Source organism: Oryx dammah, unplaced genomic scaffold, assembly GCF_014754425.2.
Source record: "Oryx dammah isolate SB20612 unplaced genomic scaffold, SCBI_Odam_1.1 HiC_scaffold_11, whole genome shotgun sequence".
NCBI classification, from domain to species: Eukaryota; Metazoa; Chordata; class Mammalia; order Artiodactyla; family Bovidae; genus Oryx; species Oryx dammah.
The window spans coordinates 23,134,910-23,158,712 of NW_024070195.1; the positions used below are offsets into that span (position 1 = coordinate 23,134,910).

The 23,803-nt window shown below is 44.5% G+C and overlaps 3 protein-coding genes across 9 annotated transcripts in view; 2 read left to right on the forward strand and 1 right to left on the reverse strand.

Moving 5' to 3' along the window:
• LOC120870513 (BOLA class I histocompatibility antigen, alpha chain BL3-7-like) overlaps nucleotides 1–7,394 on the reverse strand; it is a 47,232-nt gene extending 39,838 nt beyond the window's left edge. For 2 of the 4 annotated variants that reach the window (XM_040250221.1, XM_040250218.1), the window contains exon 1: nucleotides 7,071–7,394. In XM_040250221.1, coding sequence (XP_040106155.1) covers nucleotides 7,071–7,137 — 67 coding nt within the window. In that variant the 5' untranslated portion in view covers nucleotides 7,138–7,394. Of the gene's footprint in view, nucleotides 1–6,992 lie in introns of all 4 variants that reach the window. The other 2 variants (XM_040250222.1, XM_040250220.1) reach the window with 2 other exon arrangements.
• An 89-nt stretch (nucleotides 7,395–7,483) lies between these two features.
• On the forward strand, nucleotides 7,484–19,939 carry LOC120870502 (E3 ubiquitin-protein ligase TRIM39). Of its 3 annotated transcripts, XM_040250192.1 has the most exons (8): nucleotides 7,962–8,023; nucleotides 8,160–8,478; nucleotides 10,058–10,517; nucleotides 12,419–12,514; nucleotides 15,103–15,333; nucleotides 16,517–16,539; nucleotides 17,103–17,218; nucleotides 17,952–19,939. In XM_040250192.1, the coding sequence occupies exons 3-8, from the start codon at nucleotides 10,065–10,067 to the stop codon at nucleotides 18,497–18,499; spliced, it is 1,467 nt and encodes a 488-aa protein (XP_040106126.1). In that variant the 5' UTR covers nucleotides 7,962–8,023; nucleotides 8,160–8,478; nucleotides 10,058–10,064; the 3' UTR covers nucleotides 18,500–19,939. The 3 variants fall into 3 exon arrangements, with proteins under 3 accessions (XP_040106125.1, XP_040106126.1, XP_040106127.1); XM_040250191.1 differs by lacking the exon at nucleotides 8,160–8,478 and having other exon boundaries at nucleotides 7,484–8,023; XM_040250193.1 differs by lacking the exons at nucleotides 7,962–8,023; nucleotides 8,160–8,478 and adding an exon at nucleotides 8,485–8,711.
• Nucleotides 19,940–21,114: 1,175 nt separating this feature from the next.
• RPP21 (ribonuclease P/MRP subunit p21) lies at nucleotides 21,115–22,793 on the forward strand. 2 transcript variants are annotated; one of them, XM_040250234.1, is made up of 5 exons: nucleotides 21,115–21,232; nucleotides 21,306–21,406; nucleotides 21,502–21,584; nucleotides 22,386–22,511; nucleotides 22,654–22,793. In XM_040250234.1, exons 1-5 carry the CDS (start codon nucleotides 21,176–21,178, stop codon nucleotides 22,749–22,751), a joined length of 465 nt encoding a protein of 154 aa, XP_040106168.1. In that variant the 5' UTR covers nucleotides 21,115–21,175; the 3' UTR covers nucleotides 22,752–22,793. The 2 variants fall into 2 exon arrangements, with proteins under 2 accessions (XP_040106168.1, XP_040106169.1); XM_040250235.1 differs by having other exon boundaries at nucleotides 21,116–21,232; nucleotides 21,330–21,406.
• The last annotated feature ends 1,010 nt before the right edge of the window (nucleotides 22,794–23,803 follow it).

Below are 23,803 nucleotides of genomic sequence, written 5' to 3' on the forward strand. Positions count from 1 at the left end.
TACAAAGACTTGGAACATAAGATCCAAAAGGGCCCTATAAAGCACCTGAACAACTCTCTTCAGCTGCTTAGCTTAAAATGAATCTACAGGGAATTGAGACTTTTTCAATTTCCTTGGAAAATACACATACAAAAAGTACCTTTGGTTGATGGTCCTAAAAAGAGCATTACAAACAAGAATCAAAATATCATAAAGGTAAAGAATCGCACCCAGGCAGGATAACACAAAGAGCTGCCAACTCAAGGTTAGTTCTTGGGTCTCCTGACACCTGTGCAGCTCTTTTTTCTTTATAGCTGTTGAGTGATTTAGGATCTAGATTCTCCTTCTGGTGCTGCCATACACCAGCTGTGTGACCTTAGGCAAATTACTCTTTCAAGCCTTGATTTCCTTCTTTGAACTAAGGCTTCCCATGTGTCAAGACACTATGAGGTGACGGGAAAGCAAGGAATTTCTGTTCTCAAGTAGCTCCCAGTCTAGTGGAGGACAGATATAAAAACATCAATAATTCAAGAACACTGTAAAAGTACTGAAGTATTGCAGAGAAAAATGTTAATAACTTGGAGGTGGGGGCAAGATTAGGAGGAATCCAGAAGAAACAACAAATATCTAGCTGCAAAGTAGGGCACTAGATTTAGGGAACTGCAAATAACGTAGTTCTGATGGATGGTACTTTGGCAGTGAGGAGAACTGGAGAGAACTGGAGAACTTCCACATACTGCTGTTTTGGAAGTCAAAGGAGTCAAAGCACTATACAGGTAAACATTTAGCTATGTACTACGCCAAGAGCTACCCCATGAGGAAAAAATTCCTTAATTCAACATGTATTTATAGAATACCTTCAATATACTCACTGTACTAGGAGCAGACTCTTCTCCTTTTGGTCCTCTCCCTAAAATACAGCCAGCTTGAGAATCAAGAAAACCAAATTCTACACTCTTTCCTAGGAGGTAAAAGTACCTCTTCTGTCCGTATCAAGTAAGGGGAGTGGAGGAGCACTTGACAATCCCATGATTCCTCTACTGAAGTGTCACTCAGATTTGAAAAGAGGCTTTGCCTACAGATGGAAGGATGCCAGAGATGACCTCTGGTATGACCCCTTGGCACCAAGTAATCGAGCAAGGTGGTACAATGACACAGAGCCAGATGATCAAACGTGGCAAATTTCCCAGGCTCAGCTGACAATCAGAGCATACATAAGAGTGGTTAGAAAAGTCATCTTTATGTCTATTTTCAACCTCCTCTGCTTAGTACCAATTCTCTTAGCTTCCCATAACCAAGCATGTACATATGAATGAGTAGCAGCCAAGGTTCTATTCTACAATCTGACTAGTCCACTGACCAACTCAGTGTCTACACTGAGGACCTCTGGAGATTGTAGTGTCATGGAAACTTCTCTCTGGTGAAGTGTCTAGAGATACCAGTGAATTTTAGAAAAAGATTTTATTTCTGTATTTGGCTGTGCCAGGTCTTCAGTGCGGCATGGGATCTTTAGTCGTGGCATGTGAACTCTCAGTCGTAGCAAATGGGATCTAGTTCCCTGACCGAGGATAGAACCAGATCCTCTGGAGTGGGAGCACAGAGTCTTAGCCAGTGAGCCAGTGGACCACCAGGGAAGTCTCGACAGCTGTGAATTTTATTTCTATTATACTATACTGGGTTGAATAGTGCCCCCTCCCAATTCATGTCCACTAGGAACCACAGAATGTAATCTTTCTTGGAAATAGGATCTCTGTAGGTGTAATGACGTTAAAATAAGGTCATACTGGACTAACATGGGGGTTAGTCCAAAGGCTGATGTTCTTATTAGAAGAGGGAGTTTTGGACACAGACACACACACAGACACACAGAACGCCTTGTGACAGTGGAGAGGGAGAGACTGCCAGGGAGCACAGAGGACTGCCAGCAAACCCAAGAGCCAGAAGAGAGGCATGGGTCAGGTTCTCCCTCAGAGCCTCCAGAAGCAATCAACCTGACCAACACTTTGATTTCAGTTTTCCTCCAGACGTGTGAGAGAATAAATTTTGTTCTTCTAAGCCACCAGTTCATGAAACCTTGTTATAGCAACCCTAGGACACCAATATATAACCCCCAGAATACATGTTTTCCTCCTACATGTTCTAGGATTTAGGATATTTTCCATCTTCTTGGACAGAAAAGGATAGATTCCAATGGAAAGGGGTGCTGGCGAGAGCACCAGAATGACCCAACAAATCAAAAAGCCACTTCACAGGTGATGTCATGGGCAAGGGAATTTATTTCTGAAGGCTCTATAGTGAGACTTTTTCATTTCTGCAGTAGTTTTTAAAATATCTACCAATTCATTGATACTCCAGAGAGGGAGAGAAGGACAGCAGTTAAGAATTTCTGGAACTCAGTAACACATTAGTCATGAAAGAGAGAGAGGGAAAAACCTCAGGTTGTACATGTTGAGCTCCAGATGTCTTAGTTTCAGGAAAGAGAGACAAGCCAGAAACAAATTTTGAGAATCTTCAGCATACAGATTTGCAGATCTCAAATGAGCTTCTCTGGCCAAATGCATAAGAATGAGCTGGGGAAACACATGAAAACATGGAGTGCCAGTAATACTTAAACTCTATATAGTTAAAAATTTACCGTTAGTAAGAGATTATGATAGGGGTCTAGATGTAAGAAATAGTCAAATATCAATTATTTCTTCTTTATCCAAGCAATGAAGCACGTGGTTTGCTTATCAGAAATTGGAGGGTGGGGGTGGGTGGCGGAATCTCCATGCATAACAGCCAAAAAAAAAAAATAAGGTAAAAGAATCTGTTTTTTAAAAATGAGGATTTTATTGAAGAAATAAAATGAGACCTGAATAAATGGAAGGCAAACCAAATTCCTGACTGGGAAGACAATATAAAAAATGCCAACTATACCCAAATTAAATTATACATTAAACCCTTTTCTGTTTAGAATCACAATAGGTTTTTAAAATTCCTTTGAGGGGAGAGAACAGTAAAAAAACAAACTGATTTAGAGATTATATATGGAATACATGTCCAAGAACATCTATGAAAATTCAATGAAATAAAATCTGTGGTGCTGGTATAAGAGATAAAATAGATTAGAATACAGAATCAAAAATCCAGAAACAGATCTCACTATCAAACAATTTCAGGTATGACTAGTGTGAAATTTAATTCAACAAAAACAGGATGATTATTTAATAATGAAGTTAGCACAACGAGCCATCCATCCAATCCATATAACTCGTTATTCAACAAAAGCCACTAGCCACATGCGGCCACTGATCAACTAAAACGTGCCTAGTCTGAACTGAGATTTGATGTAAGTGTAAAATACACACTGGATTTCAAAGACTTAGTTTAATAATTGTTCAAAATAAATTATATGTAAAAATATAATTTTTATATAATGGGTTAAATTGGTAAAATAAAATATACTATTAATTTCACCTGTTTTTACTTTTTTTTAAAATGTGGCTTGACTGAAAACTTAAAATTACATAAGTATCTTGCATTCCATTTCTATTGGACAGCACTGCTCTAGAGAAAAATAAAGACCTTCCTTTTACATCATATATTTTTTAAAATTTATTTAATTTCTACAACTTTTTATTCATGGAAAATTTCAAGCTACATCATATTTTTAAAAATAAAGATCTAAATGTAAAAAATAAAAAACATTGTAGGAAAACATAGAAAAGTAAATTAGAATCTGAGGTCAGACTGGATTTCTTAATGAGGACAGTATGTCATGTGTGGTATGTATGTATACATTGATAAGCAAAAGACAGACAATGCAACAGGAAAAGCAGCCAAAGATTGGAAATGCACAGAAAACAAATCCCAGTAACAAACAAACAACAACAAAAAGATACTCAAAATTACTAAGGAAGAAAAAAATGGGATTCAAATAACCAAACATCTCTTTTCTGGCCAGAAAGAAATAAAAACATAGATAATAACCATCTCTTCTTGGGGATGTGGGAAACAGGAAAGCTCAAACACTGCTGGCAATGTAAATGTAAATAATAATAGCCTTCTTAAAAATCAGTACAGAAATATTCATAAAAATTAGTACTACAGCTATTCCCCATGGATACCAAAATCCACTGATGCTCAAGTCCTTTCTGAAGAACGGCAGCTCTCCATATCCACAGACAGCCCACAGATACAGAGGGCTGATGTAAATTATATCCTTCAACCCAACCTTTTTCACAGTAATAAATCCACTAGCACCTAAGGACAAATGTTCAGAGAATCTTTTAACACTGTTTATGCAGCAGCAAAACTAAAAAAAATTTTATAAAGGAAATTAAGTAAATGCCCATCTGCTGAAGAAAGGCTGGAAAATGTACATTACCTACAGAACAAGATCTGTTATGCAATCATTAAAAACTTTTAATGAAAAATATTAGCAAAAAATTTAAAATATGAAAACATCAACACTGGCTCCACCGTAAGCAAAGAGGTCATCGCATACCATGCTGGTGTGGGCATAAATAGGTACAACCTTATGGCAAGGAAACTGAAAAGATGATTAGGATTTTAAATTTCCATGCCTTTTCACAAAGAAGCTCAGTTTTCAGGAGTCTGTCCTACTAGTACAGATGTTATGACAATATAAAGATACATGTGCAAATATGTCAAATAATTATGTTATACAACCTAAACTAATACAGTGTTTATACGTCAAGTGTTATTAGAGAAAAAAATGAGGGAAACAGATATATTACAAGTATGTCCACTATAGCCTTTAATAAGACTTGGGGGATATTCCCCGCCAGCCCAGAGGTTAAGACTTAGCGCCTTCACTGTCAAGGCCCGGGTTTGATTTCCGGTTGGGGAGCTAAGATCCCGCAAGCCGTGTGGCCAAAAAATAAACACCCAGAAAGGCTCTAAATGTCTTATTTAAACAAATGGCTGAATAAATCATATGTCTACACAATGAAGTAATAATGTAGACTTAAAAAAGAACAAAGTAACTCCAGTGTTACTGAACTGGAAACATAAAAGCCAATGTAAAGTATAAAAGACTGTTAATTTAAATTTTTCGTAACTAAAAAAAACAACGGTGGGGGAAAATTAGATGCTTTCCCTTTTTCTGAGTAAGAATTTCAGCAGTACGGACAGCTGAACTCTTTCCCTCCTCAACCTACCATATCGTATATCCGGCCTCGACCAGTTTCCTACCTGCAGCATTAACCCCCTTTTCCTCTATATGACTCAGTGGTTCCACAAGATCCTCTCTATAAAAGATATATCAGATATATCCTTTCCTGATATAAAAACAATACTAAAGTGTATATTTAAAATTTTTGAGTTATCCTTCATATTACTATTATTTATTTTTGCATATTCCTGTGCTGGAAATCCTTTGGTCTAAATCAACACCACAACTTGGTGTTATTCCACCTCTCCTGAACTATAATCCCTTTTTTAGACAAGGAATACCTTTTCTTGTTTAAAGAATGTATTTGTATCTTATTAGTATATTCATAATTCTCACGTGATCAAGTTTCACAGGTCATAACAAATACAAATTTGTGTTAAGATCTCAAATTTCCTTTATTATTTTGTGTGTTATCATATAGACAGATGAAAATAAGAGATCACAGTATTGTGATCACCCTCTTTCTCAATTATTCTCTCTTGAAAAATACCGAGTACTTCTTTATTGTTCTATGTAAGGGGTCAGCAAACTATGGTCTGCCACCTGTGTTTGTACAGCCCACAAGCTAAGAAATGTGTTTACATTTTTAAATGACTGGGGGTAAAATAAAAAAGAGAATAAAATTTCAAAACAAGTGGAGAATTTATATGAAATTCAAACTTCAGTAATGCTCACCGTTTAGTATAATCTGCAATTTTCATGCCACAAAGACAGTATGGCCAATAAAGCCAAAAATATCTACCCCTGGCCTATGACACGGGACTATGCCCTTCTAAACTGCATTTTTATAGTATAGTAAACTTCTAAACTATAATTTTATAGTTTTACCTATTCTTCCCCCCTTTTCTTCCATATTGAGCATGAAAGTTAAGTAGCTCCGTCGTGTCTGACTCTTTGCAACAGGTGGATTGTAGCCTACCAGGCTCCTCCCTCCATGGGATTCTCCAGGCAAGAATACTGGAGTGGTTTGCCATTTGCTTCTCCAGGGGATCTTCCCAATCCAGGGATGGAACCTGGGTCTCCTGCATTGCAGGCAGACGCTTTAACCTCTAAGACCCCAGGGAAGCCCTACTGGGCATGAAGTCCACTTAAAAATCTATTACTCAAGGCCAACACATTCTTCATACTCCTAGGCAATGTTCTTGCTCCTGATAATTTCCTTAGTACCACATCTGTTTTTACAAACAGAAAGCCAGAGTAAAGTGCTAGCCAACACCTTAAAAGTTACAAATCATAAGCCAGAACCAAACCTCACCACTCTCCCCATAAAGCAAGGCTAAAGAGGCTGACCACCTAGCTAATGGCTTTCACTACCTTCGAATTGAGGCAGTCCGTAAAATAGAAAACGTACTGCTCCTAAAATTCCTAACAATCAAATAATGGGGAGGAGAAGAGTTAATGTAATTTTATCGAATTTAATCTTCAACCACTGGCTAGTGAAAAAAGAAAAGTGAACAAAAAGCACAGAACAGTGAAGAAAAAGCAGATCAACTGTCCTTCGCATGTCTGACTCTAAATCTTTATACCTCCCATATTAGATATTTTCTGCAAGTAAACAGTTCCTGGCTCCCAGGATGCTCGAGGTTAAACACTGCACAGTGTTTGTAAACAGCATCACAACTTACACAGGAACAAGCTGAGCTATATGGCCATTTCCCCCCGAAGGGGACACCAAAATTTGCTTATTTCTTCCAGTCAGCATTCTGTATGCCAAATATTGGGGGGTGGGCTGCCTTTTCTACCAGCCGTGTCTGCGCTTAGAGCACTAACTCCTACCCAGCCGCATCACCCATTTACCCAGCACCCACCCTCCCCAGCTCCATCAACTCCGCACGTCCTCCCAGTCTCATCACACCTCCATCAGCAGACTCTTCCAGCCTCATCATCTCACCCTCGTCCTCCAGTCACAGACCTGCGAAGATTCCAGCAACAGGAGAGGAAAGTAAGGAGGTAATAACGCAGGAGTCTGGAGTCTCCATACAAGCACTACCTACTCCTGCGGAGAAACTCAAGTCACAGCTCCCAAACTGGAAAAAGACGGGATTCTCTCGTATTCAGAACCCGAGTTCAAGGCGCGCTCACTGCAGTCGGGCCCCGAGCAAGGAGCCGAGGATGCAAAGGTGAGCAGCAGAGTCGCAGTACCAGCTCTTTTGAGGCTCCCACTCCAGCGGAGACAGCAGATAATTTCCATAAAGCCCGCCTAGAAGGGACAAGGTAAGGAATATCCCAAGGCAGGACTGAGCTAATCCTTGAATGTTAAAAGCCTAAAACGCAAGTAGTCGGAAGTGACGTGCCAGCTTAGATCAGCAAGACCGCCACATTATTGGCCGCCGACTCGGCGAGCCACCTTCTCCCGAGACTGGCCAGGAGAGAGGAGAAGTGTAGCTCAAAGTCCGCAACCCGCCCCTGCTCCGCCCTCGACAGCTCCCAGCGCCACCTGGGACCAGCCGAGCCAGGCCAGAGTCCGGGCGCGGACCCTGGGCGGGACAGTACCGCTTGCCCCGGCGCCCGTAGGCGCCCTGAGGGCAATGGGCTTCAGCGCTCCGCCACGCGCATGCGCGGCCCTCTTTCTCCAGCGGATTCCTCGGGTCACCTGGACGACCGCATTCCAGCCACCTGCCCCTGACTCCTCCAGCTGGTTCTCACCTCCGCCCCCTCGCCTTCTTGTTCGGCAGGCGCCGCTAGGCCCTCCCGCGGTCGCCCGCCGACACCCCAGCTTCCACTGACACGAGCCTCTCGGCGCGGCTTCCGCTTCCGGCGAGTATTGTGTGTCGCGCTGCGGGGCGGGGGCGGGGGGAGGAGGAAGGAGGGAGGCAGCGCTCCGGCGGCTCCGCGCCCCGCACTCCCGGACCCGAAGCCGGGAAGGTAGGTGCTGTCCCGCCGCCGCGCCGGGACCCTGGGGCCTGCCCCCGCCCGCCGGCTCCGCACGCCGCGTCCTAGCGCCCCGCGACTGCGTCACCGGCCCCCCGCACGTAACCACAGCTGCCTCCGCCCGTTTCAGGCCCGGGCGGACGTTTTGCCGCCCCGGCGACGTCAGCGCGTCCGGCGTTGCTTGGCTACCCCGCCGTTACCCCGTCCCGCTGCCGCTCGCCTCCCCGGGTGAAACTCTGACGCCGTCACCGCGGGTCTCGGCTGCGTCATAGCGGCGGGCATCCCATCTTCACGTCACACCTTCTCACCTGGACACGCATCCCTCCCTCCCTGCCAACAACGACGTTTCCTCTCCCCCCTCTCCAGCCCCCCTGCGCCAGATCAGGCGGGAGAAGATGGAGACGGGGGTGGGACCGAGTTGTGGACCACGCTCAGGAAAGGGGCGCAAGGTGGGACCCCCAACAGTGGTAGAAACACAATGAGGACCTCTCTGAAGTGTGCCCTTCTACTGAGACACGAGGAATAGGGGGGGGAAATGACCCAAGGCCTCACTAATGCTGTAGCTCCAAACCCTTTCCCCATACTTCCCTAACCTTTTCCCCCATCTTTCTCTAACGCTACTTTTTCGCCAGTCTACATCCATCCTGGTCCCTAACTCAGCATACAATTCAACTCATCTCGGGTGAGGCGACCACCTAATTTCTAGATTAGGAAAAGGGAAGGGTTCCTGGTCGAAGTTGGATTCCTGTAGGTAGAGAAAAATCATCTAATTGAACTTCTCTCGTGGTTGAGGGAGAAATTCAGGTCCAAATATGTTACAGTTCCTACTCCAAATTAAACACTTCACGTTTGCCATCAGTATATGCAGAAATAACCATTGTTAACCCAACTCACTACATGGCCACTTCTCTCTAAACACATAAATAGACCTACTAAATTTTCTTCTGTTGGGTTCCTTAGAAAGAGAGGTTGAGGGGTAGAGAAATGAAATATTTCATGGATAATAGTGGTTATGTTTTAAGGATGGAACAGAAGACCAGCCTTCTGCTTTATACATCTCTCAGGGGCATTTCCAGTTCTTTTGAGGATTCATTAGAGTTTTTGATTGCCACTTTACTTTTCTCTCTTAATTCCGGACCACCCAGAACCTATTAGTTGGAAGTACAGTATATCCAAGGAATTAGTTATCAACAACTGTTTCAAAAGACTCCAGTCAGCACTGAATACTTAGAATAAATTTGTCAACTCTTCTTTTCAAGAAATTATTGCCCTGGGCTCAGTAATAAACTCTTTGGTATAGCTGCTGTAAATTTATCACTTACAGCAGCTCCAAACATCCAAATGCACACAAATAGGAAACAGTTGTTGTATGAATCATTTCATTCCATGATGAGTGCACACTTCCTCTAGGCCTGGTAAAGGGAAGCATAATGTCACACTTTTCTGAAAAGAAGAGGTGGTTACCCTTGCCTAACTCATTCCAATATTTACCATTTGAAAGACTGAGGGAACAGTGGCAGAGAATCAAGCTTAGGCTTCAGTGGGCTATTGTAGTAGAACTCTTCTGTAGCATTAAATTTTTAAATATACTTGATTTAAGCAGTCTTAATGCTTTGACTCTTAAGGCACTTTTCACTTTCCCATACTCTTTTTTCATCTATTAGAAAAAGATGTCAAACTAAGAATACATTTTTCTGAAACTGTTAGAATACTAGTGGAATGAACCTGGATCAGGATGAATACTCTGGGCTAGTCTTGAAAGAAGCCTCTGCTTCTAACAAGAGAAGGCAGTGGTGAAAGATGAGACTGAGGGTTGTGTATCAGTTTGCTCCTAGGTGGGAGTCACAATTTTTGGAAATGGAAAAACCAAAGAGATTGACTCGGGGAAGAGAAGATGTAAAAATACCATGACAGTGCTAAGTCTGGAGTTAGGACTTTAACCTGGGGGTAAATGTCAGGCCAGGGATGCAAAAAAATTAACCCCTCCAACTAACTTTTTTTTTTCTCTTCTCTCTTCTTAACCTCAAGTTAAATAATGGCAGAGACAAGTCTCTTAGAGGCCGGGGCCTCTGCAGCCTCCACAGCTACAGCTCTGGAGAACCTACAGGTGGAGGCAAGTTGCTCTGTGTGCCTGGAGTATCTGAAGGAGCCTGTCATCATTGAGTGTGGGCATAACTTCTGCAAAGCTTGCATCACTCGCTGGTGGGAGGACCTAGAGAGGGACTTCCCTTGTCCTGTATGTCGAAAGACATCCCGCTACCGCAGTCTCCGGCCTAATCGACAGCTGGGCAGTATGGTGGAAATTGCTAAGCAGCTGCAGGCCGTCAAGCGGAAGATCCGAGATGAGAGCCTCTGCCCCCAGCACCATGAGGCCCTCAGCCTCTTCTGCTATGAGGACCAGGAGGCTGTGTGTTTGATATGTGCAATTTCCCACACCCACCGGGCCCACACCGTCGTGCCACTGGACGATGCCACACAGGAGTATAAGGTAGGGAACCAGACACGTGATATCAATGCAGGGCAAGAGGGAGGAGCCCAGAGGATGCGAGACTCCCTGGGTAGAGAATCATAAGTTCCCGAGGGCAGGACAGTCTCTGGTGCTCACTCTGTAGTCCCCTTGGAGCTACGGCGCTATATACTGGGGTGGGGAGGTGGAGGTGCAGTGCACATAGTCCCGTCTGATTGGTTGTCCTCAGGCATGAAGAAGAGCAGTAAGAAGTACCGCCCAAATTTCTCTCTTGACTTTTGTTAACACATTGGAGTATGTGTGGTCTTAGAATGTATCCTATTTTTCATAAATGAATGAAACCACACAGAGAATCTCAGACTTAAGAACTAAAAAATGGTCTGATTCCTTCATTCTGTTCCCCTGCTCAGCACACCGCTTATTTACCCACTGGTCTTGGGAACAGGTAACATCATTTTAGAATGATCCCAACCATTCTAAACCATCCCAACCATTTAGATGAAAACAGCTAAACCAGCCTGTTTTCATCTTCCCCAGATAACGGGTAACATGGCACCTGGTTTAACTTACTGCTGAGACACAGGGTAAATGTTTGAGTAATAGGAACTAGAGATTTTACTGTCTTAGCACTTTACCAAGTAGTTTGCCTAATTATATTAATGAAGTCTTACAAATAAGACTTTATGGTAGTTCACAGAGTAATCAAGATTTTATTTTATTTGCAAGTGGTTAGAGTTGTATAGGAAAACAAATTTAAAAAAGGATATCAGGGACTTCCTTGGCAGTCCAGTTGTTAAGACTCCATGCTTCCAGTGCTGCAGGGATTCAATCCTTGATCAGGGAACTAAGATCCTGCATGCCATGTGGCCAAAAAAAGAAGAAGGATATCAGGGTACATAACTGCCTGTCAGTACAGGCAATTCCTTGTTAGAAAATGAATAGGGCTAGGGAAGAACAGAGAGTTGGTGACAGCTGGACACAGTGAGATTCAATTAAAGTTTTGCAAGCAAGGAAGGAATGGAGACAGGCTGGAGGCAGGAGGAGGGACCTGTAGGAAATTGACACTTCATGAGCAAGGAACGGAGTTGGATTAAGAGGTGGTCAGATGAAAGAGGAGAGTGAAAAAGTTGGCTTAAAACTCAACATTCAGAAAACTGAATGGCATCTGGTCCCATCACTTCATGACAAATAGATGGGAATACAATGGGAACAGTATTAGACTTTATTTTGGGGGGGCTCCAAAAATCACTGCAGATGGTGATTGCAGCCATGAAATTAAAAGACGCCTACTCCTTGGAAGGAAAGTTATGACCAACCTAGATAGCATATTGAAAAGCAGAGACATTACTTTACCAACAAAGGTCCATCTGGCCAAGGCTATGGTTTTTCCAGTGGTCATGTATGGATGTGAGAGTTGGACTGTGAAGAAAGCTGAATGCCAAAGAATTGATGCTTTTGAACTGTGGTGTTGGAGAAGACTCTTGAGATTCCCTTGGACTGCAAGGAGATCCAACCAGTCCCTTCTAAAGGAGATCAGTCCTGGGTGTTCATTGGAAGGACTGATGCTAAAGCTGAAACTCCAATACTTTGGCCACCTCATGCAAAGAACTAACTCTTGGGAAAAGCCCCTGATGCTGGGAGGGATTGGGGGCAGGAGGAAAAGGGGACGACAGAGGACGAGATGGCTGGATGGCATCACCGACTTGATGGACGTGAGTTTGAGTGAACTCCGGGAGTTGGTGATGGACAGGGAGGCCAGGCGTGCTGCGATTCATGGGGTCGCAAAGAGTCGGACACAACTGAATGACTGAACTGAACTGAGATGAATAGGAAGCAAGTAGTTTAAAACAATTGGGTTAGGCTCTGAACATAGGCTGTACCAGCCAACCACAAATGTTGTTCTCCTACTTCACACACCTCAGGAAAAACTGCAGAAGTGCCTGGAGCCCCTGGAGCAGAAGCTGCAGGAGATCAGCCGCTGTAAATCCGCTGAGGAGAAGAAGCCTGGCGAACTTAAGGTAAAGGCAGGCAGTCCCATTAGGCCTGCCCTACAGGCGATTAACTGAACACTGTTAGTCACTCAGTCATGTCCAACTGTTTGTGACCCTGTGGACTGTAGCCCACCAGGTTCCTTCTGTCCATAGAATTCTCCAGGCAGAACTGGAGTGGGTTGCCATTCCCTTCTCCAGGGGATCTTCCCGACCCAGAGATCAAACCCAGGTCTCCTGCATTGCAGGCAGATTCTTTACCATCTTAGCCACCAGGGAATCCCTGAACATTAGCCGCACATTATTTACCTAAACATTAATGATGCATTATTTAATCCAACATTTTTAGTTTATTAAAAAATGCTCTTCTCTCAAAAACAATGATATTTTATTAAGCTTGATTGTCATTAAACATTGTAGTTAAATTATTTGCCGTGGATTAAGAATTGAGAAGGATATAAGGGGTGAGGGATTTGGCGAGCTGAGGGAGTTCATGGCCGCTGGTCTCCTTTTCTTTGTAGCGCAGGAAGGAGGCTCTGCTGGAGAATGTGGAAGGTGCACTGGGGAGGAAGGATGAAGAAGCTGCCCAAGAGCTCCCAGAACCCCCCAGTCACATTAGGACCACGTTCTCTTAATTCACATAAGCTCGAGTATGCTAGGTAGTATGGTTTCCTAGAATGTTCTTTCCCTTCCCATCTTCTACCTATAGGATCCTGTCCATCCTAAAATGAAAACCATTTACTATGTAGCCTTTCCTGACTCTTCAGAAATTCGCTTTCTTAATTTTCATACAATTTCACATCTTTTCTATAGTATTATCATATTTGTAGACTGGTATTTTGATACCTGCCTTATTTCTTTTTTTTTTTTTTTTTCTGCCTTATTTCTTCTATTGGACAGTGAAACATGTATTAATTGTAACAGTAATAATAGGGCATTAATTCATTAGGTGTTCATGACATTCCGAAGTTAAAGTATTGTATTAGGTCTTAGGCTTGATTCTGCCCAGTTTTAAGTTCTAAGAGATCAGGCTAGACTTGGCCCCAGTGGAACATAGAGAAGGTACAAGAAAAGGAGAAGGGAGTCCAGCAAAGCTTATTAGGCAAGAGTGAACTTAGATACCTTATAAGATAAGTCTTATTATCCCCAGTTTACACAGAAGGAAACAGAACTTGGATCAGTGTCTAGTCCAAGATCATACAGCCAGTATGTGGCAAAACCAGAGATACTAATTCTGCAGGAATCAATAAATATTTATTAAGCTTCCAGTATAGGCCACACCCTGTCTTTGACACCAGGCCATTGATGACCAAAAACACGGTCCTTGCCCTCCTCGAGCTTACTGTCAGGTAGAGAAAATAGAAACAACAGACACAAAAAGCACAGTTGCAAATTCCCGAGAATATGACAGAGAAACTCAATGTCATTAAACCTTCCAGAAGAAATAAGTGAGATTTAGGAATTACCAAGAACTAAGCACAGGTTTGAAATTAGTGGAAACACTAGTGTTTGTTTGTTTGTTTTTTAACAATGACAACATTTCAATAGGAAGCAAGTATTATCACCTTAGTCCTTTATGCATTTCAAAAAGAAACATTTCAATTTTTAAAAAGTTGAACTAATTTTGATTGCAAAGGTAAACTTAAAAAAGTTATTTCCTGAAACACTAAAAATCTATGAAAATGAAGCTTATTCCTAATCATTAGCTTTCCTCTTCCTATTGATCACATTCTTAAGGATAAAGGACAGAGAAGGAAATAAAAAGTTTAAAAACCTGCTAAATGCTTGAATAGAACTGTGGTGTGGGTTTTTTTTTTTTAATGTAAATTATCATTTCAGTGGTCTCAGAAACTGTCACCAATCACCAACTTTCCTTCAGTGACCTTTTGAATTCTCTTTCCTCCCTCTCCCTCATCCCCACCTCCAGACCCAATGCCCCTTTTATTTTTTCACATCTATAACCCATTCCTGGGGTGTAAACGGTCAATCTCTAAAGTGACTTGAAACTGTTTAGCAGGCTCAGCCCTGAAATCTAAATTTATATTTTATAACAGCCCATTACTAAAATCTTACTGATTCTGATATTTTTCCAGTTTTTCCATCTCTGGTTTTTATCAGGTAGATGTCTTGCAGTGTACAAATGATGACAATCTCTAACTTTCGAGTATCTGTGCTTTCCTTTTCTTCACAGTTTGCGTTAGCTAGAACTTAGAGTAGGAAATAGCAGAGGTATCTCTGCTATCAGTACTTGTCATATTATTACAGCAATCTCTCTGTAATAGTACTTGTCATATTATTGAGTTCTTATGTCTTGAATTTTTTTTTCTAAAACATAAAAGTATAGCTTTTTTAGAAGTTAATTTAGTAAATAAAATAATTTTTTCAGCATTGGTTTATTTTTTTATCTCAATGATCTTCATCCCAAGTTATCAGTAAGGGTGCTAATGGGGATGGAGCCATTCTTTACAGAAGGAAATATCAATGGAGAGAAACATGAGTGTCCTTTTAAACTCTTTCCAATGACACTTGAAGTCTGAATTCATACACATGGTGCGTGAGGAAAGGTATCCTATGCCTCACTGACCCTGTTAAACATAACACCCACCCTCTGTTCTCAGAGACTAGTGGAGAGTCGCCGACAGCAGATCCTAAAGGAATTTGAAGAGCTTCACCGGCGGCTGGATGAAGAGCAGCAGGTGTTACTTTCACGGCTGGAGGAGGAGGAACAGGACATTCTACAGCGCCTCCGAGAAAATGCTGCTCACCTTGGAGACAAGCGCCGAGACCTCGCCCACTTGGCTGCTGAGGTGGAGGGCAAGTGCTTACAGTCGGGCTTCGAGATGCTTAAGGTTCGACCTTTGCCCCTGCATAGCCACTCAGGCCGAGCGCAGTCTAGCTTTGCACAGGTCATTCTGTCAGCCTGCAATGCTCACTCCTCCACTCTGCCTCTCTAAATCCAGTTCTTTCTTCCAGACATGCTCAGAGGATCTTTCTCTACAGAAAGGCTTCTCTGATTTCTCACATCCCTTTTGATCACTTCTTTGTTCTTATGTCTTGTCAACAATTACGTGTTTAATTTGTACCAAAGAAAAAACTCAATTTTTTGAGAAGAGGGCAGTCTAGTCTAAATTAGTGAAAAATCTATGCATTAAAAATTGTGTAAAATGCAGTAACCGTTACTTTTAAGTCCTGGAACTTGACTTACCTAGTGCTCAAAAAGAATAGAAATATAGTGTGATGACACTTGAAATAATGTATAGTAACATGCTGCTTTTGATATGTAAATAGTGCCTCTAAAATGTTTGAAATAGTCTGTTTTCTTAAGCAAATGAGTGGTGTTAGCAAGATTCCAGGAAACATATTTCTTATCTTAGAGATCACATTACCAGCATTTGAATCAGCGAGGCTTCGTTGTATATTTATCTGCATGTTATATATTGCTTGGTATTTATTCTCATGTCCTTTCATGTATGTGTGTTCTGCCTTCCACATTAAACTGGGAAATCCTTGGCGGGGCAGAGATTTGTCTTCTTTGTCTTCTGGACCCCAAGTATTCACAAATCAGGATTGGCACGCACTTATAAATATTTATTAACCAATACTAGACAAGGGATACCAAACCACAATGGGAGAGAGTGATTCATTCCTATGCCAGCAGGCTAGAACTATCTCTACTGATTCTCGAGGAGGCAGGTGTGTGGTTGGTACTTGGGGGACAGAGCAAAGAGCAGACACAATCCTATCCCTGGCGTTGAGGTCCCGGTGTTCTTGAGGAACAAAGACAAACACACAGGAAACTATTTGGAAGTGACATCAATTACCAAGTTTCATGATGACTAAGAGCTGAAGGTGGGGGTTAGGTTGGGAAAGATGTACTCAGATCCCTCTGGAGTTAGTCCCCTTTGCACTGTGACCCTTAGTTTGTCCTGTGCTTGTTTAATAGTTCTAGAACTTTGGGGAGGAGGGGAACCTTTTGCCTATAGGGCCCTTGACTACCAGGACCAATATTGCTTTCTTTTCTCCTTCCTCTAGGATGTCAAAAGTACCCTGGAAAAGTAAGTGATTCTTGTATCTCTTTGAGTGAGTTAGGTCTTGGCTTAAAGACTAGAGCTGCAATAGGGAGCTGGGGGAGTAAGAATGGGAAAGTCATGCAGTGTTTGGGTAGAAAAAGGGAGAAGGGTTTTTGCATCCATGAAGCCAATTACAGAACAAATGATTGGGAGTTCCCCTTTACCCTTTGAGCATCAGGACTTCCTTGGTAGGGTAGATACCAACATAATGTAATAGAACCAGATTCTGCCTGGGCCTGTGGGTGGAATCATGTCCAAACAAGATGGAAGGAGGAATGGGTTGGGGAGTAGGGGTGGTATCTCTTTGCATGAAATATAACAGTACCTCCAGAAAGTTCTAAAACTCATTCTTAAGGATTTGTCCAGGGAACCATCTCTCTTTCCATAGATAGGCAAAAGAAAGCAGTGAGTACTTGTCTTGAGAGAGGAGAAAGTGCGAGGATGAATAATTTTAGTTTCTCCCTAAAGATGACAGCATCTGAATAGTGACTAAGCTGGAGCTTCCCCTGACCCTGCCCTTTCTTCCCCTATCTCCCCATCCCTCCTAGATGTGAGAAGGTGAAGACCATGGAGGTGACTTCAGTATCCATAGAGCTGGAAAAGAACTTCAGCAATTTCCCCCGACAGTACTTTGCACTAAGGAAAATCCTTAAACAGCTAATTGGTGAGTTGTTCCCAAAAGGAAACTAGCAAAGGGAATCAACAGAGAGAAGGAAGTCTTTAGGTCCTACTTTATCTGGACTTCAGTTATCCCTGTTGTCACTTTTCATGCCTGTATCCACATCCACTCCTTTACCTGGCTTCTAATCTTACTCTGAGTCGCAGAACTCAAAGTGAGGAGCCTCAGGTGTCATCTGCTCTGTAAATAGGGACCCAGAGAGGTTAAATAATTTGCCAAAAACTGGTCTCCTCTTGAGAATGAAAGGGAGTCTTATTAATACTTACTCAGAAAACAGGCATAAGCCAGACTGTTACAGGAAAACAGACACATTGTCACCCTGTCGCCAGACTGTAATGCTCTCTTGCTCTGTATCCTTCTTAACATTTTTCATTGTTTCTGGCCCCTGGTCTGTGCCTTGTACTTCTCCACCCAGTGAGATGCATGATGATCTCAGAGGAACAGAGGGAGGACCAGGCAGGAGCCTCAAGCACCGGCCCTTGCAGAGTCAAGAGATCATTACCTGTTTATTTTAGGGCCAGGATCAGAAGCCATTGTTCCATTCCCTCCGCCCCTCCCCTCCCTTAGGTGACACTGAGGATTGAGAAGGTTAACCAAACCACGGGGTTCTGGGGGCTTTCACAGGGCAGGCTCTGTAAAGGCAGGCTGGAAGAGTGAGGCGGGGGCGTTTAGCTATTCCCATCCTCATCTAGCTCCCCACTGTGGCTTCTCCCGCCAGCGGATGTGACCCTGGACCCTGAAACTGCTCATCCTAACCTAGTCCTGTCGGAAGATCGTAAGAGCGTCAAGTTCGTGGAGACAAGACTCCGGGATCTCCCTGATACACCACGGCGTTTCACCTTCTACCCTTGCGTCCTGGCTACTGAGGGTTTCACCTCAGGTCGACACTACTGGGAGGTGGAGGTGGGCGACAAGACCCACTGGGCAGTGGGCGTGTGCCGGGACTCCGTGAGCCGAAAGGGTGAACTGACCCCGCTTCCTGAGACTGGCTACTGGCGGGTGCGGCTATGGAACGGGGACAAGTATGCAGCCACCACCACGCCTTTTACCCCTTTGCACATCAAGGTGAAACCTAAGCGTGTGGGCATATTCCTAGACTATGAGGCTGGCACACTGTCTTTTTACAACGTCACAGACCGCTCTCATATCTACACGTTCACTGATACTTTTACTGAGAAACTTTGGCCCCTCTTCTATCCAGGCATCCGGGCCGGTCGGAAGAATGCTGCACCACTCACCATCAGGCCCCCAACAGACTGGGAGTGACAGGTCGGGGCATGGGAATCATCAGGGTGAGGCAGGGTCAAGAGCTACAGGCCTTCCTTCCTGTGACCTGCTGGAATGTCTTCGTGTCTGCCTGGTTCTGGTTCTGAACCATGTGGGAGAACCATGTGGTTTCCCGAATGGTTTATATGGAGGAGTAGGTAGGACTGGACTAGGTCGAGAGCACTGCAGTGTCTCCCTCCTGACAGGGTGGAGAGCTGGTTCTCAGGGGGTGGTCTCCCCTGAAGTCCATCGGGTTTGCTATTGCACAAGGACCGGTTGGGAAGGAAGGAGAGACTTTTCCAGAAAAAAGTCTGTGGAAGGGTCTGACTCGCTCAAACCAGAGGAGGAAACGGAAACCCCTGTACAGCCTTTCAGGGGGTTCTTTGACCCAGAATAGAATTTTTTTTTTTTTTTTTTTTTTTTAGGAAGATCACAGGGGTCTTTGTACCTCTAATTGAAAGAAAGGTGAATGACAGTTGTTCTCACGGGTCTAGAAGTTGAGGAGTTATTTTCAGGGCAGAGATTGGGCATCAAGAAGTTTAGAACGAAGGTCAGGAAAGAGGGCTAAAGAAAGAGAGAAGGGTTTCTTTGGTTCCATTATGAGTAGGATTGGCCAGAGGTAGGAATGTGAGGAGGAGGGAGTAGGAAGAAAGAGAACCCAGGTCCCTGCCTCCATCTTCAGCAGGCCTGGCTTATCACCTCCCTTCTTGTAGTTGTTTGTCTCCAAGAGCTGTTACCTTGCTCATCTGGAGGGGCAAGATGCAAGAGATCATGCAAGACATGTCTACCCTCTCACTGCTTCCCCAAGGGAACTTGGAAAGGAGAGAGTCAAGTATTAGAGGAAAGAGAAAAGCATTCCTGTCCAAAACCCGGGCCTTAAAGAATGCCTCCAAGTAGCTGCTCCCAAGTTGTCAGCCTTGTTACCTGGCTAAGGTATCCAAGCCAGACAGGGAGAAAGAAACTGGTGTCTTCCTTACCCTGGGGACAGGGTAGAAGAGGGTAATATGTTTAGGGAAGAGCCATACAGGCAACTTCCTTTGGCCTGTGTGCATCTGGCCTGAAACTAGTGTTCATAAGAGCCGTTTTTTTGTTTGTTTGTTGCCATCCTTCACGTTTTGTCATTTCTCCTATCAGAGAATGTAAATCATTTTAATGTTAGGCAAAATAAACAACCTATAGGGTACATATGTTACAGAAAAGGTAACGCAATGCATGCCAAACCAAACTAAAATGACTGGATTATCTGCTACTGGCTAATCGGGTTCACAGAAGACTGGGACGAGAAACTGCAGTTTATTGAGGGCATTTCAGCTCCTCCTACCACCTCAACAGGACTTCGTCCAGACTCTCCTCTTACCTTTGTGCCTTGACTGTGGTTCTTTGTGGCAAGATGCTTTGGTTGGTAAAACATAATATGGAACAAAGGATCCACTGAAGTAATCCTTGTGTCCTGTGGTAATTTGACAATAACCTCTGTTGATGTGTTAGAAACTTAAATGTTAAAAATGCATGTTCCTTGGAACTCCCTGGCAGTCCAGTGTCAGGACTCCACACTTTCACTGTTGGGAGCCTGGGTTTGATCCCTGGTGGGGGAACTTTAGATCCCACAAGCCTTGTAGTTTGGCCTCAAAAAAAAAAAAAGCATATTCCTGGTGCCTGCCCTCAGTAATCAACTGAGGTCTGGAGTGGGCCTGGGCATATCTGCCTTTTAATCATATGCCTCATTTGAGTCTGGAGGCCTTTGTGAAAGTAATCTGAGAGGAAATTTCAGCCATTTCTTTCAAACTGGAGTCCTGACTGGGGCAAGGTGTGGGGGGCGGTGGTTGAGGAGAGAATTCTCGTGCTCTCCTGACATTGCTACCCTCTCACTGTCTCGGGGTTTATGCATATTCTGTCCCTCTACTTCTAACTTCAGGAAGGAGTGGTATTAATTATGAAGCAGAAGCAGGAGGTCAAACAGCAAAGGAGAGGCAGAGACTGAAGGGAGGGATGTGAAGCACTACAGGGGATGTTCCTTCAGGGGGTACTGGTGAAAGGTTTCTGTGCTCAGTTCCTGAGACTAGGGGTTAGTGAGGGCCCCTACTGTGGCCAGCACTGCATCTGGTAAGCGGAAAAGATTGGGAGGAAGCTGTGCTTTCTAAGGGCCAGGAGCCCTCTTCCCTCCCTCCACTACCCTCATGATCCTTTCCAGCGTCACTCCCACTGGCACCAGTGCCTTTTTTTTAAAAAAGGGAGACCTGCTGCTTCTGTCTGTAGGTTTTCCAGGCATCTGCCTTTGTCTTCAGGAGCATAGGGCAGAAAGTCTAGCTGGGTATAAACTACACCTAACCATCTCCCAACCTATCTGCCCAAAAAGAAGAGTCTTCTGTCCTGACGATGTTTAGGGGTTTAAGACTCTTCTGCTCAACTAACTTCTCCAGTCTCTGCCTAATAATTGGCTTGAGAAAGACTAGGAGGAGGCCCCTGGACTCTGATTGCAGGGGCTGGGTGGATTTGCGAACAGTTGGGTCTGTGAGGCCATAGGGTGGCGCCAGAGAAAGGAAGGCCAGAAAGAAAGGAGTGCTCATGGCTCCTGGAACTACAATTCCCAGGAGGTCTTGCGCGGACGCCGGGGGCGTGGCTATCCTGGGGGCGGGGCCTGTGGACGGTAGCGTGTGGAGAGCTCGCGTGGCGCGGATGGCGGGGCCGGTGAAGGACCGCGAGGCCTTCCAGAGGCTCAGCTTCTTGTACCAGGTGAGTCCTGGTACACGCACGCACGGCGGGGAACCCAATGCGGAGGGCCTCCAGTGACGGCTCACTTCCCCAGGCCGCCCACTGCGTCCTCGCACAGGACCCAGAGAACCAGGCGCTAGCGAGGTTTTACTGCCACACGGAGAGGACCATAGCGAAGCGGCTCGTATTACGGCGGTAAGAGGGGTTATGGAGCCCGGCAGCGGGCGGGACGGGGGAAGGACTGGAGAGGGAGAGCGGGCGTCGGGACCATCACCTGCCTCCGCCCCCAGGGACCCCTCGGTGAAGCGAACTCTCTGCCGTGGCTGCTCTTCCCTCCTCATCCCGGGTCTGACCTGCACCCAGCGGCAGAGACGTGAGTACGCTCTTGCTGAGGTGGGATGTATGAGGAACGCCTGCGGGCTGGGGAGGGGACGGGCAGTGATCCCTTTCTCGAGGCAGACGCGTACCAGGTGTGGGATTTGGAGTCGGTGGCTTTCTCTGAGTTGTTAGCTCCACTTGGACAGACAGATCTGGGCAGTAGAAAAATGATGTTGCCCTGAGAGGCAGCCTCGCCCGGCCATGATAATAGATGTTATTTGACATCATAGAGAATGATTCCCATCTTCATTCGTTCACTCAAGAATTATTTTTCTGAGATGTGTCAAGGATTGCTCTAGAATCAACATTCTCATTGAACGATGGTCTCATGGGATGGACTAAGACAGGAACGATTAGAATAGCCTAGAAAAATGCTTCAGTTAGGGGAGTAGAATACTAAGTTACTTAAACCAGTGGTGGTGAGGTTCTTTATCAGGGCAGGGGAGTAGGAGATGGAAATCCTTGCTATTTGTGAGGCCTCAGGAAAGAAAGCCTGTGGTGCTGTCAAGGAACTGAGAGTTCAGGAGGCAGGCTTTGTGGTGGGCAAGGGCAAAACCTGAGGTGGGAGAGGGAAGCAGGGCAGATCTTGAAGAGTCTTGTGAAGGAGTTTGGACTTTGTCTTAAAGGGTGCCAAGAAAATGATAGACTTTGTTCAGGGACCTGACACCATCAAATTTGCCTTCAAGGTGGGGAGGGAGGAGAATCCCTACTAGAAAACAGTGGAGGCAACACTGGGTTCAGGAGACCTTTTCTTCTCCTAAACCTGGGCACTCTCTTTCTCCCACATGCATTCCAGGCTGCAAGGGTCAGCGCTGGACTGTACAGACCTGCCTGACATGCCAGCGCAGCCAGCGGTTCCTCAACGACCCGAGGCATGTGCTCTGGGGAGACCGGCCCGAGGCCCAGCTGGGGAACCAGGCAGGTGAGAGGTGGTTGAGAAAATGGGGGTTAACCCAGGGAGTAGAGACAATGGGTAACGGAGAGCTGCAGAAGACAAATGGGTGAGTTTTGGGTTGGTGTGGAAAGTGCCAGTCTTCAAAAACTAATTCTGCTCATCTACTTAGATCCCAAACCACCACAGCCCTTGCCAAACACAGCCCACCCCATTCCAGCCCAGCTTCCTGAGGAGAAAGTGCAGCCTCAGAGCTCCAGTCACCAGTGATGGACTCACTCTGTCTTCCAAATAAATTTTAATTCTGCTTAACTTTGTGTAATTCCGTTCTGTGAATGTTTCAGCTCTTTCCTCTGTTTCTATCTGCATTTCTCTGTCACCAGTTAACCTCTTCTTTGTCCTTTTTGTCTTTTGTTGTTATCATCCTCTTAGTCCCACCATTCAGGGAGATAGATCCCAGTTTCCACTTGGCCCTGGGAAGTAGCTCTCATTTCCAGGACCCTGCCTCCCAAGTGCCCCTCCACCCTTGCCTCATTGGTACAGTACCATGGTTGGAACTCAGGCTCCAGGGATGTTTGCAAAGCCCTGAGCCTTAGGATAGTCCATTTTTAGGTAGCTCTGACTGTTGACTAAAGGGCTGGACAGACAAACTGCTGATACCACTGATGCTGTTTTTGTTTAATATCTATTTATTTGGCAGCACTTGAACTCTCTAGCTGTGGCATGCAAGGCTCAGCAGTGGCATGGTTTCTTTGTGGCATGTGGGGTCTTCGTTCCCCGAGCAGGGGTAGAACCTGCATCCTCTGCATTGCTAGTCAGATTGTTAACCACTGGACTACCAGGGAAGTCCCTGATGCTGTTTTTATTTTATTCTTTTTTAAATGTTATTATGGAGTATAGGTACTTTACAGTGTTGTGTTTGTTTCTGCTGTACAACAAAATGAATCAGCTATGTGGGTACATGTGTCCCCTCCCTCGGGAACCTCCCTCCCACTCCCTTATCCCATCCCTGTAGGTTATCATAGAGTACCCAGCATAGTTCCTGTGCTATACAGAAGCTTCCTACTAGCTAGCTATTTTACACACTGTAGTGTATGTATGTCATTGATGCTGTTTTAACAGAAGATAAGAAGTTAGGGTGGGGTTGGCAGAGGGAGGGTTCAGATTCTGCAGGCCACTTTGTGTTGGGTCTTTTCCCAATCTCTGTTTTCTTCTATAAAATTCTAACAAGAGACACTGTTCAACTTGAACTAATTAAAGTCAAAAGTACTGACAGAAGGACATTGGCAGATATTATACAATAAATTCTGTAGGTAAACCTT

Excerpts from the sequence above, each read along its gene's own strand:
- RPP21 (XM_040250234.1), top strand. The coding sequence starts at position 21,176 with ATGGCGGGGCCGGTGAAGGACCGCGAGGCCTTCCAGAGGCTCAGCTTC. Across the intron at positions 21,233-21,305 it reads GGCTCAGCTTCTTGTACCAG|GCCGCCCACTGCGTCCTCGC; the intron begins GTGAGTCCTGGT and ends TCACTTCCCCAG. Across the intron at positions 21,585-22,385 it reads CTGCACCCAGCGGCAGAGAC|GCTGCAAGGGTCAGCGCTGG; the intron begins GTGAGTACGCTC and ends CATGCATTCCAG.
- LOC120870502 (XM_040250191.1), top strand. The coding sequence starts at position 10,065 with ATGGCAGAGACAAGTCTCTTAGAGGCCGGGGCCTCTGCAGCCTCCACA. Across the intron at positions 10,518-12,418 it reads ATGCCACACAGGAGTATAAG|GAAAAACTGCAGAAGTGCCT; the intron begins GTAGGGAACCAG and ends CACACACCTCAG. Across the intron at positions 15,334-16,516 it reads CGGGCTTCGAGATGCTTAAG|GATGTCAAAAGTACCCTGGA; the intron begins GTTCGACCTTTG and ends TCCTTCCTCTAG.